General features: G+C 43.8%; 1 protein-coding gene across 1 annotated transcript; it reads left to right on the top strand.

Moving 5' to 3' along the window:
• The first annotated feature begins 8,802 nt into the window (after positions 1-8,802).
• LOC142568629 (uncharacterized) lies at positions 8,803-10,155 on the top strand. The gene has a single exon (XM_075678500.1). It carries the CDS (start codon positions 8,803-8,805, stop codon positions 9,982-9,984), a length of 1,182 nt encoding a protein of 393 aa, XP_075534615.1. The 3' UTR covers positions 9,985-10,155.
• Positions 10,156-15,075: the final 4,920 nt, after the last annotated feature.

Genomic DNA, 15,075 nt, shown 5'->3' with positions numbered 1-15,075 from the left:
CATTGCTTAGGCTTCACAGCGAAACATTGCTATAATGCGAGAAAGTTAATCTTAAAAAGCCCAGTTACGCAACGTTGTTTTCGTAGCTTGCTACACCGTAATACAGAGGTGGAAATAAGCATCGCACAGTAAAGCGTACTAAGAGTGGAAAGGGCAAAGGGAAAGGGATAGGTTTACATTGTGCTCATTATTTTCAATTGTGATATAACTTGCAAGTGCATCTGTGCTCGTGGTAAGCTTCATTGACAATTCTTTGTACATCACAAATTCATATTGCAGGGAAGCTTACCAAAGCACATTTGCCATTATGGAATGCGTTATTCACCTTCAATGCAGGAGCACAATGCGGATTCATGCCCATGCTTTTGGCTGGACAGCACGTGCTCTTTGAGAATTGATTCGTTGTTAATAAGTGCACTGGCACTTTACTCTAAACTGGAGGGCTGAAGTTGATATGGAAGCACAATTTTTATTAAGGGGACAAGATTTGGCCAAGATAGTTGCAGCACAGCTTTTTTTTTTCTTCCAGGTACCTTTTCTACTAGAAGCTTCCACTGCAGTGTTTCGAGCCGCTTTGTGCCAGCACATAGTGTATATAAAAATCGGCCACTGATTGGGAACATCACCTATGCTCTATGCGGTAAGCTGTGCACAGTTCATGATTATATTTAGTAAAAAATGTAGCACGACCACACAAAATTAAAGAAGGGGGTGGGCTGCAGCAATACTAAGTGTTAAATAATGTTTTATCCTTTCCCTTGAGTTTTACGGTTTTGTGCTTTTTATTACGGATCCTCCACAGAAGCCACGCGAGTGACGAACTTGAGCTTGTGGGTTTCAGGTCTCATGGTTGTTACTAACAGAACAGTGTAATAAATGAACAAGGGCTTGGAAGCATCCAGTCACCTTGCTTGTCTCATGGTGTCGCTTCACGAGCACCGTGAGCCTCCAGACCGACTAGGAAGGGAAATTTGTTGCAATCACTTCTGAACTGTATTGCCACCAAACCAACAGTGGTCTAAACGACAACTTTTGGACAGTAGAATGCTTGCACTCAGCAAAGTGTAAGAAGGAAGAACTCGGGATGTGCAAAGTGGCCCTTTTGAAACTGGCATCGTTGCTGAAGGGGCTTTGCCGGTCTACCCTCTTTATGGACACACAAAGATGATTTCCTCTTTGAGAGGGATTGTTTCAGATGTCTTTACATGGCAACAAAGCTGGGTGTATAGTAGCAGAGAAGCTTGTCTTTGCCCACTGTCGCCCCTATGAAGTGCCTACTTTTTAGACGTAATGTGCTCTCCATGCATGCATGCATTTTTAGCTTGTAAAGACTTCTATTACCCCTTGCCTGAAGCTGGTGCTTGCTGGTGTCACCCAAGAAGGCATTGGGGAGTATGTCGATGCACACTGATAAAACACTGTTGAAACCAGTGAAAACAGATTAATGGAGCTGCTGTTTTTTTGTCCACTCCATCCTTGTTGGTTACAATGAGCAATTCTCAGTCCGAACAGAAGTCATATGTAGTTGGTCATGCATAGCCTACGCACTAAGACTTGTTGGCGTGTTATGACAGATACCTGCCTGAGAACCTTAGCATAGTGTCTATATCTAAAAACCTGATGTGTTGATGACTTCCTTCTCTTTATCACACTTTGCCTGATGAAGCCAGCAACTGGGTCAACCAGATGTTCAACAGGCTTGCCGCTAGATTTTCCAGCGTCTCCTTTACCGGGGTGCTGCTCGTAGATATGTTCTCTTGACCTTCAATTGACACTTCAAACATGGCCACACCTGCTGAACGTATAACATGCGATCAAAAAAGTGCTATACATCGAGTTGCTCCAAACTCCTGACATGTGCTACTAGGCCTTGAAGAACACCCTCATTTATTTACGCAGTCATTATACTGTATGAAGCTTGCATTAGAAGTGCAAAAATTAACATCTGCTGAGTTTTCAGTGTTATTCCTATCCTGCTTCCTATAGCTATCCTGAGTGTTTCAAAAGCAAAAGACTGCTGCCCGACAAGAAGTGCATAAAGCAAGGGTCGCTATAACCACATATGTCACACAAAATAAAGAAGGCCACTGAGTGTACAGGCGGTTTACATCATATCCAACAAGCTTGATTTCCCTTTGCATGTGAGTAAACTCAGCTTGCCCCGAAGACATGGCCTGAAACAAACTATGTGCCAGATGCTGTGCCCCTGCAAAGCTGAAGATGTCTACGAGATCCTGACACCCCGCAGCGGCTTCTACACTGGCCAAACAGGCTACTATAAAAACGACTGCCTTTACTATGCTAATAACATGAAAACGGGCAGAAATTTGGCATTCATTAGGCCCAACTGCAGATGCAAGCCACTCTTCCACCAGATGTGTGTTGTTCACGGGAACTGGAGCTATACAAATGCAGATAAAAATAATGTTTGAAAGTAGTAGAGTTGGAAGTATATTACGCACAAGCAGTGCTACCTGTAGCACTGGTACCTTATAGCCACAATTCATGGCTGCCGCACCATGCAAAGGTACTATTCTTGAATTATTAACTTCTAATATATTTGTCGTGGCCATATATTGCAAGTACATATCATCTGCATTGTGTGCAATATGGTTAAATGATAACTGTGATAGCCATTCCTAATTAAATGCATCAGAAGAGCAAATATAGGCAACAAATTTTAATTCAAGAAGAAAGACAACCAATGCACGGGTTAAGTGACAGACTTCCTATTATTGAAAAAAAAAAATGTCGCAAGTGTTGTGCCACCAGCAGAGGGTAGCAATGTTTAAAGCTTGGGTAACAGAGGTAAAACTTCGCAGAATGCTACACTCAGATGTAAAATGGCCTTGGACACAGAAAACAGACATAGTGTACTGAATGAAAGGGCAAGACTCCATCCAAGAACACTATGGCACCATATACTTGACATGGTGCAAAAGATGTTTACATGCCCTCCCCAAAACTAATTGAAACAAAAGCAAAAAACAAGAAAAACATTCCTATGGCACCATATACTTGACATGGTGCAAAACATGTTTACATGCCCTCCCCAAAACTAATTGAAACAAAAGCAAAAAACAAGAAAAACATTCCTGAAAATGCAATGTGCAGAGTCTGAAACCAAGAAAAAACAACTCAAGAAAGGTTTCGCTAAGTCTTTGAATGATTAAAATTGTCAGTCTGTCTCGTCACTTCTTAATGATTAGATTATATTATGGGATTTTACGTGCCAAAACCACTTTCTCATTATGAGGCATGTCGTAGTGGAGGACTCCGGAGATTTCGACCACCTGGGTAAATCTTTAATGTGCACCTAAATCGACATACACGGGTGTTTTCGCATTTCGCCCCCATCGAAGTGCAGCCGCTGTGGCTGGGATTCGATCTTGCAACCTCGTGCTCAGCAGCCCAACTCCATAGTCACTGAGCAACCACGGCGGGTAACTTCTTAATGAACCTGCACAGCTGAACAGGAAAGAAAACCCAATAAGCAGGGCCGCAGAAAGTGTCCCCAAATGAATGCACCTTGCTTACCAAGGATACCTCTGCTTTAGTTGTGGTCTGACCTTGCACAATAATTGTGTATAAGCTTTTGTTTAGAATGGTTTACAGATCGGGAAAAAATGACCATGAGAGCACCAGGTGTATGCAGCCTATGCACAAAAAGCCACTGCTTTCTTACTTTTTTTCTCTACCACTATTAATCAATATTTAAACGCCTTAATAGCACTGCTAACATCCTACTGCAAAACGCAAAATTGGGCAAGTTGTGACACAAAGAAAATTGCAGTTTCACTCGTAATGCGAAACAATGATGCAGTAGCTGATGAAATATGCACAGGAAGCTTGCTTCATGCAGTGTTTGTTGAAGTGAACACTTGCCAATGCAAGTCAGTAATCTCCGTTAAAGAAGTAAAATAAGTACGAGTCATATTTATTTGTGGGAGTCGTGCCTCCCAGTGTTGAAGTGGGTAGACTCGACTTTTTTTTTCCTCTTCTTTCATATCCAGACTTGGCGACTAATTTCCACCGAAACAATACCCTTTAGCTTCTTGCTGCTGAATTCGTTTTGGTTTTCTCAAATCTATATTTGGGCTACCCATTGCTAGGTCTCGTGCTGTGCTTGAGGAAAACGAGATACCAACAGCCTCATCCAGTAAATCAGAGAAGCCAAGCACTAGAAGATTAATGAAGCAGATGCACCCAATCCCTGCCATTGCATGTAAGAAGAAAATTTAACACAGGACTGCCTTCACATGTGGGAAGGTGATGTGTAAGAACTTGAAGGCGTGGACGCCAGCTCTATATACAGTATGCAGACATTGATCAGGTGTTAGCCAATTATGGCACCTGTTGGCTAGATCGTGCTCTCCAGGATCAGTATTCACCACGACTGCACCTTCAGCAGGGTGGCTGAAATGCAGAATTGTGGACTGCCAATCTTTTCATTGTATGTTTGAATCCACGCAGCACAATGAGCACTTTATTTGCAATATTTTAGCAAGAAATTTGGGAATTCCAGTGAAAAGACCAGTAGGCATCAGAACAACCAGAGGAATTAGCCCATAGCAGCTATTGCTGTAAAAAAAGACTGGCATAAGCACAAGAATTGAGATGGGCACACTACATGCATTTGTTCTGGTAGTGGTCCATTACTTTGGTGCTACAGTTAGTGATCTCAAATGAGTTCAAGGAGCAAGAATTTAGCCTAGAAAAAATATTACGCTTAACAGCTGTATCTAGTTGCCATTTTGCCTATGCAGCTTTGTATAACCCTGCTATGCAGCTTTATATAACCCTGTCCACACTTGCCTAAAGCACATGAGTGGCATCCTGAAAAAAGAAGCTTTTGATATTGCTTTGGGGAAAATTCATCTGTTTCGGCCTAACAGCATATATACATACTGCACATACCTGCATTCGGTATACCTTATCACCAACTGTTAAGTCACCTTCTTACCTCATCAGCGAATGACTCCTGCAACCAAGTGTGCTGGTCCGGGTTTTACCTGCATTTCCACCTGTGCAGTTGGTAAAAGTCTTTGGCTGTTTACAGTAACTTCATATTTCAAACATTTGGTTGCATAAGAGGCTTTGGCAATACTGGCAACCCTAAGGCCTGGGCAGGCTTCAAGAAAGGCCACCAGTACGTCATTGTTGCAGACTGTGCTCAGCATCCTCCTTGGTTCGACTGTGACTAAGAACCCATATGTCTTTCCTCCGCAGTGGCTGGTATTGGCGATGCTTTGATGCAGAAAGAGGCTATTGTCACACATGTCAAGCTTAGGCCTGAAACCGATCTGGTACAGGTGGAAATAGTCTCCTCTTTCTCAGATGGTGGTTCAGCCTCACAATGCGCATTCCTTCAGTCAATTTGCACACTGTAAATGTGAGTGCAACTGATCAAACGTTGACTATGGTGTCAGGTTTCTCGCCTGGTTTCGGTAGTGGCATGCTGACCAAGTGTTTCCACTCTTTGGGGAATCCCAATATTCCAGATTTCATTGATTACAAGCAATAGTGCTTGCTTTCTTGTTTCGGCAAGATTACTCAATATCTGCAATATGACTCCATCTTTGCCTAGTGCGCTTTAAGCGTTGACATGCTCGAGAGCAACAACAGGTTCTGCCATCGTAAAGAGGATTTCCATTCCCTCCTTGGCAAGTGGTCATTGAGGTTCGTATAACTCAGGTGACAGTCAGTCACTCTGAGGTGGTCGGGGAAAGCATCTGCAGCTTGTTCCTCAAATTTCTCAGATTTGCACTGAAGATCGAGCAGCGTGTTTTCAATAGTATTGCAGTATTCGGTTCAACCTGTTATAGCTGAGAATGTGTCACAGCTTACTGAGACCTCTACGTTCAAATGACGCGCAGTGGTCCATCCACTAGACTCTGGCATGTTTCTTAACATGACATCTTGCCTGCTCAGTCTCGTGCAGAACATTGATCTGGGTTTGTTGTGTGCTGCCACAAATTAAGTATGCAGTATGCAGCTTGGCTTGCTCACCCCAAAGTTGCAGCATATGCTTGTCAGGGCTGTATGTTGCCCCAGTAAGCTTTAGTTTACATGTCGCTCTTTGCATTGTGTAAAGGATGCTTGTTGCTAGCGATTCCTCAACACATTCTGCAGACTCAAGTGCATGATAAAAATGGTCCCAGCCTAAACAATGATTTTGTGAATGTGGCGCATTTTCACCCCTACATCAAGTCTTATATTGGATAATGGTCCCTGCCTCTTGGGGCAGAGTCGCACTGACACCCTGGATGAAGGCCCCAGTTGCCCATGCTAGGTAAGTGTGCTGCCCTTCTGGTTTTAATAAAGGGTGTGGCAGTTGGGATAGCTGGCGTCATTCGTTAATTTGAGGTCTGTGGTGTCTGTTTTGTCAAGGTGGCATCCTCTTAGCAGTACGTCTTTGCATCCCCAATGTGGGTGATGTGCATAGAGCTCACCTCGACTGAGTATTCTGTGCTCAGGAAAGTGAACTTGAAGATGTCAAAGCAAAGTGAAGTCGCCTCGGCTGCGGTTCCTGGTTTTGGGACAAAGAAAGACCAATGCCAAAACGGCTTCCTTTCACTGCCTTATTCTGCAGCACGCCACCGCAACTTTCTGATGAGACATGTGTTTATTCAAGCTGTTCTTTCTTTGTCCCAATTCAATATTAGCCAATTTTAGGAGCTGCAAATCAAGCTGACTTCAGAAAACTGCCGAGTTTTTAGCTTTTTCTAGTAGCTTATTGCTTCGTTAATTTTCTAGTTGGGCATGACATGTTTTGTGCTTAAAAATGAACTGTTTAAAGAATTCTTGGAGTAATATTAAGGGAGGCAACACAGAGTCATCACTGCTTTTGTCGCAAAATGTCGCAATGAGCTAGGCAGATGCTGTCACGAAACCGTAGGTTGTACGAGTACAGAAGAAACAAAACTGGAGTTGTGAAGTTCAAAGCCCCATTTTTAGAGCCTCTATACTGCTGACGTTAAAGAGCTTTAGATTAGTGGACGCAAGGAGCATGCGTAAACAAGAACCCTGTTTGGGTATTTCTGGGACCCATGTGGTTTGCATAACCAAGCAGCACGAGTTGCTTGCCTTCTCTTATCCAATACTATTACTTTCATTGTAAAGCAACGAATATCGCAGTAAGTCTGATCAACCTGCATCAACATGCTGCAAATTTTTAAGCACTTAGGGTGTCGGTTGAGTGTTTAAAGCACTTCACCACACCCTTGGCCACTAGACTTGTGCTTTCCAGTATTACTTGCTAATCAACTCTTGAGGTTTTCGCATGGTTTTTCTGTGCTGTAAGATTAGTTTGACAGTCCTAATAAGATTGTTAAAGTGAAGATCTCGGCTGTTGTATTGGCCATATCATTCTAGAACTGTTAGGTGCGACACTGACAAAGCATTTGGCATCTTTAATAAGCTTCACCTCACTACATATATGTACTGCGGTCGGACCATTCAGCATGTGAAAATAAAAATACCAGCAAATAGAGAGTTCAAGAGCACCTGAGATTATAGTAAAGCGGGCGGGCAGTATGTTCAGGGTAATGGGGCCATCAAAGCTGGAACTAGGGCTGCCATACATCCCGCCACCGCAGTACACTTTGCTTTATCGCATTACACAAATGTGTTGCGGTGAAGTTATTGCAGACGCATATGCACATTCATTAATCCCCAACTTTGCTCCCATTGTTAAAACTAACAGCGAGTAAAAACGGGCAAAGAGGCACCTGAAAATCACAGGGCACAGTATTACGCTTCACCTTACCGTGTTTATCGCGCCCTTAGTACCTATAATATTAAACATCTACTCTGCATTTTAGTTCGTGGAATTCTGGCAGACCATGTGATGTCACTAAAACTCCATTATGTTCACAGCACTACGCGATAATTCACGTAAATCACATGAAGTGCGGATAGCGCACTAGCGCTGAACACGATTGAAAACATGCGCCGCCCCAACGTGTGAACAGTTGTGAGCAAACACCACTTTAAGCGTTATATTACTTACGTAACGTAAGTGGTGGCGAAGAACACGTACAATACCTTCGCCTACAACGCCTGTCAAGTAAAGGTGCATGTGCGATGTGATGACGCTGCCAAAAAGGGCGAACACGGCGACGCAGCTGCACAGCGCCGGTTCGGAAATTGCATTGCCGAGGCGCTACGCCACTCGAATATTTTGATCGTCAGCACGACAGAATTCTTCAGAAGTACGGGTCTCGCATCACCAGAGTTCACCGAGACCAAAAGCCGACATGCCACACCACTACTACTGCACGACTTTTCGCCAACCAAGCTGTCCATGTGGCAGCTTTTTCTGCATGCCCCTCGCGTCGTGTACTGATGCAAATAAACATCATTGTCATTGTCAAATACTGAACCCAACGCGGTGCCATGTCGGGCCGGAGATCGGCGCCACCATCTTGCCTTCTCAAAAGTCCCTAAACGATCCTGTCCCTAGGCACCTAGGATCAGGTCACGTGAGGGATTTTTGTACGACATTTATAGCGTCCTGGATCTTACTTTGCCCCGGGGTTGCCCCGAGACCAGAACGGTGCGCTTTGCACCGCGGTGGTGGCGCACTGCGGAGGGTCAACATCGAGGACAAAACTGCACCCCGTGCAGATTGATTGCATGCAGCGCTACTTTGCCCCTGGTGAGCAAAACGTGCGCGCGCACATTTTATTGTTTGAAGGTGCTGAGCATCCGCGGCAAGCGCTCGAATCTTGTCAAACTGCGTGCTCCGACATACCTGGTTGCAAGCAAACACCAATGGGTGGGCTCGGTCGCTGTGCCACGATGCACTCATCTAAGCCGTTCGCCTTCGCTGCGCAGGTGTCTGCCCGTCTAATCATCCGGATACTCATCCTGGCCCTGGTTCCCGCCGCTTCTGATGCCACGGCCCTCAGCGAACCACTTCGCTGCGAGTGGCCCGCCAGCCCTTGTCTGCTGTCTGCTACTACAGATAGCCCGGCAGCGCCACCGCTGCCGTGCCTCAACTGCCCCTGGATTCACGCACCGTCATCGACAACAACCGAGGAGCCATCTATAAAAGACCATCACCAACGCGCGGCACTCTGTGGGCTCGGTCGCTGTGCCACGATGCACTCATCTAAGCCGTTCGCCTTCGCTGCGCAGGTCAGTAATCAGTATTGTCTTTTCACAAAAAAATCAAGTAACTACTGTCTCCTGCAGCTACCGAGCCCACAGTGCTGCCTTTCGATTGTTGTTGAATGTTATGATGTAGTACGTACCTTGTTGCTGTTGGCTGGTGATATCGAGTCAAACCCAGGTCCCGACACTGTACTCGCAGAACTAAAGAAGCTGTCTACTGGTCAGTCACAACTACTCGCCGAGGTTCAAGGCCTTAGAAACCAACTAACAACTACTGAACAGGCTATATCTGACCTCAGTAACAGATTATCCAACCTAGAAACTCGCTATCAAGACCTGGTAACACTACGCACCGACATGGATGCGATCTGCACTAACACCACCCAAACAGCCAAAGATATCAAAGGAATAGAAGCCCGCCTGGATGACGCCGAAAATCGCTCGCGACGAAACAATTTAATTTTCTATAATATCACAGATAACAATGCATCGGAAAACTACGCCCAATCTGAAGAAACTGTCCTGCGCCTCTGCCGTGATCACTTAGGTCTAACCATTGACCCAAAAGAAATTGAACGGGCTCACCGTCTTGCGCGCCATTCTTCTGGGCGCTCTCGCCCAATTATAGTCAAACTGACATTTTTTAAAACCAAACAGCTAATTCTTTCAAATGGCCGTAAGTTAAAAGGGACTGATTACAGCGTCGGGGAGGATTTTTCACGCCCTGTCCGAGATGCGCGAAAGCATCTAGTTAGATTTGCCAAAACTAAAAACACAAAATTTTCCTTGCGCTACAAAACATTATTCATCGGTCCGAAACAGTACGCATTCGACGAATCATCGCAGACAGTAAAAGAAATCTCATAGCATACGGTTCATCGTCGTGTAACTAAACTTCCTGGTAGCAGCCCTCGTGGTAAACTTCCAAATCTTTCTTTTTCTATTATTTTCACAAACATACGCAGTTTCCTCCCCAAACGTGAACACATCTGTAATCTTGTTTCATCATCTTCCAGCAACATACTTGTACTAACTGAAACGTGGCTAACAGATGACGTCACTGATACGGAAGTTCTTGCCAATCTACCTAATTTTAAAGTTTTCCGCAAGGACCGCAAGGGCTCCAGAGGAGGAGGTGTTCTCATTGCCACTAACCAACAATTGTCTTGTTCTGTTATTAATATCCAATCAGAACTTGAAATACTATGGGTAATCTGCCGTGCCGCACCTCAAACCGTCATACTAGGTGTCTGCTACAGACCCCCCTACAGCTATCCACAATTTTCTTATTACCTAAATGATAGCCTAAATCAACTTACTACTACACATCCCAACGCGCGCATTCTTCTTTTTGGCGATTTTAACTTCCCGTCTATTGACTGGCAGAACTTCACACCAACAAGCAATGAAGAAATAACTAACTTCCTTGACGTCTGTCTAAATTTTAATCTCACCCAATTAGTAAAAGAACCTACACGCGTCGTACGTGATTCGTCAAACATCTTGGACCTTATACTAACTAATCACCCTGAAAGTTTAGCGAATCTTACTTATCTCCGCGAAGTTAGCGACAACAAAATTATACACGCTACTTTCACCTTCATCGCGGAATCGCGCCAAACGTTCCACAAAACAATTCGCCTTTATGACAAAGGCAATTACAATGAAATGAACAACCAATTGCTTGCTTTTTTTCCAGAATTCGAAAGAGATTTTCATGACCGATCAATTGAGGACAACTGGCTTACTTTTAAAACCAAGCTTGCAGAACTAACATCCAAATTCATTCCCACCATTACATTTCGTGCCAATCATAATAAACCATGCTTCACAAAGTCCTTAAAAATGCTCGAGAACAAGAAAAAACGACTTTTCCGTGCAGCAAAACTAAACCCAAGCGAATGCGCATGGAATAAATACTACGAGGCCGAGTCAACGTATTTGCGGTCCATTTCTAATGCCAAACATGCATTTTTTCATACTGACCTGCCGAAGATCCTAAGCAATAATCCCAGAAAGTTCTGGCAAGTTCTAAACCCTGATTATGCGCCTATCATCACACTTACCGACACGGATGGCGAGGAAGTGAGCGACGTTGAGTGTGCAAATATATTTAACACTGCATTTTCATCTGTCTTCACAAACGAAACTGATATGCCAACATTTGTCCCAACTTCCCAACCAAGATCGCTCATGCCACCAGTCACATTCGCTGCACACGGCATCGCCGGTATCATTGAAAATATTAAGATGTCATCTTCTGCAGGTACTGACGAAATCACCAGCAAACTCTTAAAAAACATACGTCATGCTTCTTCAGAGTACTTATCATTACTGTTCACACAATCACTCTCCACAGGTAGCATACCCAGCGATTGGAAAGTGGGGAAGGTCGTTCCGGTCTTCAAATCAGGTAACAAAGAATCGCCCCTTAATTATCGCCCCATCTCTTTAACAAGTGTGCCATGCAAAATCATGGAACATGTAATCTATTCTTGCATAATGAACTTTCTCGACTCTATTAATTTCTTTCATCCTTCTCAACACGGCTTCCGTAAAAACCTATCTTGTGAAACGCAATTAGCTATTTTTGTCCATGACCTGCACATGGCCCTTGATTCTAACCTTCAAACTGACTCAATCTTCCTAGATTTCGCGAAAGCCTTCGACAAGGTTCCCCACGAGCGCTTGCTACTAAAACTTTCTTGGTTAAATTTGCATCATAACATACTGCAGTGGATAAAGAATTTCTGGCAAACCGTACCGAATTTGTTCACGTTAATAATCAAACCTCTAGGTCTCTTGCAGTAACATCAGGCGTCCCGCAAGGATCAGTTCTTGGTCCCCTTCTATTTTTAATATATATTAACGACCTACCAACACAGGTCTCCTGTAACATTCGCATCTTTGCCGATGACTGTGTTATCTATCGCACAATCAGTAACCCCTCTGATCAACTAACTCTTCAAAGAGATTTAACTTGCGTCCAGGACTGGTGTAACCAATGGCTGATGGAACTAAACCCCGATAAATGCAAACTCATGTCATTTCATCGAAAACGTAATCCTCTCCTGTTCCCTTATACAATTTCGCACGTCACGATAGCATTAACACAGTCTTACAAATACCTAGGCGTAACGTTGTCTAACGATCTAACCTGGAACGCGCATGTCACTAGAGTGATATCATCTGCTAACAGAAGCCTTGGTTTCCTAAAACGTCATCTACGTCTAGCGCCACCAAACCTAAGATTGCTTGCATACAAGTCACTCGTACGCTCTAAGCTGGAATATGCCTCTGCCATCTGGAGCCCTAACCAAAAATATCTAACAAACTGTCTAGAATCAGTGCAGAATCGTGCCACAAGATTCATCCATTCATGCTATTCATATAATGTCAGTATATCATCGTTAAAAGCAGAATCCGGCTTAACAAGCCTGACTTGTCGGCGTCGTATCGCTACTATGTACTTATTTCATAGGTTTTTTTACAGCTCACTTCATCATCCACCCTACATCAGCCCTCCTGCACGCATTTCTCCCCGCATTGGTCATCCCTTTCAAGTCGCCCGTCCACGTACGCACACTACCACGTTTGCCACATCTCTCTTCCCACGTTCAGCCTCGGACTGGAACGGCCTTCCACACGACATCGCCGCAATCACCTGCCCATCGACGTTTTTGAACTGTATAATTAACATATTTACCAGCGAGCAAACTTGTACCTAAACATCTTTCCCTTGTGTATATAATTTATTTTAATAGCTACCCACCCCTTATGTAATACCCCCAATCCTGGGGGCCTTTAAGGTAATAAAGTGAAGTGAAGCGAAGCATTTTATAATTAATCCTGACGACCCGTTCCTGAAGACCCGTTCATTGAACCTGTCCACTTTCGGCCGCTCTTCACCATATTGTTCTTGGACGAGGTCGATCAGCATGTACGTCGTATTCGCTGTCAGACGAACTTGAAAAAAGCTGATCGATTGCGGCAACTAGCAGCGCTTCTTTTCTCATTGCCGACATCTCCACTAGCTAACTCCGTCAACTCCGTTGCAACCGCAGCTATCGGGCCAGAGCGTCTGCGATTCTGCAGTCGGTGATGCCGCGTCTAGCCCCGTAATGACGGGTTGCTTGAAAAAAATGTGCTAGCTAGCGTGAAAACTCGTCGCTGGAACCGAACACAGTCTGTCTGGAAACTACCCAAGGAAGCGGATTAACCTTGCAGCTTCTGGGTGTGTGCACTGGTGAGTGAAAAAACAGTGCTTCACATTTTCAGCTTTCAATTTCTTCGGGTGCAAGGCGGGTAAAACAGATTTCTGTAGTCATTTATCTTTTCAATGTGGAAAATCATAATGTTATTGCTCTTCAAAGGCAATTCAAACAAGGCTCTTGTTATTTTGGCACGTTGCTAAAATTCCTAACACGGAGTACAGTGTAAAAAATAAATGGTTTTGGCTGTGTCTGCATGAATGATACACTGCGCTAAATTCGCAGCAAATTAGTGCAAGTGTACTTCCGGTGATACAGTTGGATTAATATCATTTGATACATAAAATTACTGTGTTTATTACCTAGTAGCTGGCAAGAAAATTAATGGAGGCTTAGCCCGCACAAGGGCACCATTGAAAGAAATGCACACTCAGAACAGTGTTGTGTGGGTTTTCTTTCATGGAGCGTTTTGTGCACTGTTTTTAGTCATACATGAATCACAAACTCGCCCACGCTTCCACCATAGTAACTGAGGCTTTCTTCTTTTGCCTTCAGCCTCCAAGACGCTGCTCATATTTGATCACAACTTCGGACTGTATTGTCTCTGGAAATACAAGTCACCAGTGAATGTGTCACCACAGAGGCAGAATCCTCGCAAGGTATGTTTCTGAACACTTCAACTAGAACTGATTTGTTTATTCATTGGACAAACTTTTGTTTCACCATTCGTTGCGTGCATGTTGTCATGGCTTCATGATTTCTCTTTTCAGGAAGAAGGACGAAAGAGAGGTTATTGGTTTGCAAGCTGCCCACGCCAAGCCAAAGAAGCTCAACGGACACCATAATAACAACAGGTCCTCTTGAAATACGTGCCTCACCATGAAATGCTTGCATGTTTACCAGATAGAGGGCTGTGAGCCCTATCAGGAAAGCAACGGTCTACAGTTTTGTATCGTACTGAGCGGGAATGCTAAAATTTGACATACAAGCTTGCTTGAATTTAAGGGCATTTTATGACAATCAGAGAAGTAACAAGTTGAGTCCCAACTTGTTTCTTTTCTCGTCATGTAGCAAGCTTCTACTTGGTAATGCACAAATTCTGTCATTTGCTATTTGAAAATCAGATTGGTGGGCATCACCAACAAGTATCACATGCTCCTTCACAGCGCTAATTTGTTACATGAAACTGCAAATAATTTTAGAGCCTTCAAAACCGCTCAGTGCAATTTTGAGGAAATGATGCTTCATGTTCACTGAAACTCTGGCAGTCACTCTTCACTTTATTATTCTATTTTTTATTTAAAGTACGCTCAGGGCCGTATGCCATTAAAGAGGGGAGTGGTTACAAAGCAGTAGAGTAACACAAACAAACAAGAGCAGTGAGTTTTGGTAATACAATGATTCTCCTGATTATACAATGTTAGCTAATGTAGTGCAAAAAAAGTTTGTTAACGGTGATGGCTACGATACTTGAGAGAAGGTGGTTCCATTCCTGAGATGTACGGGAGATGAAAGATTGAAAGAAAGACTTCGTGTAGCGCGAATCAATTCCTGCGTTACTGCGATGATCGATGCAGTTTGAAATGTACTTGAGGCCATGGTATGAAGTCGTCGCGAAGTGTGGTATGATGGAAAATTTTGTGAAATAGCGAAACGTGGCGATTAGCTAGGGGAATAAGTGCTGGCTAGCTTCATTAAGGTTATACTCGCGGTACAGATATAATTAGAAAGAATGATACGAGCAGAG

This window comes from Dermacentor variabilis, unplaced genomic scaffold (genome assembly GCF_050947875.1).
Source record: "Dermacentor variabilis isolate Ectoservices unplaced genomic scaffold, ASM5094787v1 scaffold_24, whole genome shotgun sequence".
NCBI classification, from domain to species: domain Eukaryota; kingdom Metazoa; phylum Arthropoda; class Arachnida; order Ixodida; family Ixodidae; genus Dermacentor; species Dermacentor variabilis.
Note: the sequence above shows the minus strand (reverse complement) of the source record. Positions and strands in the feature narration are given on the sequence as shown.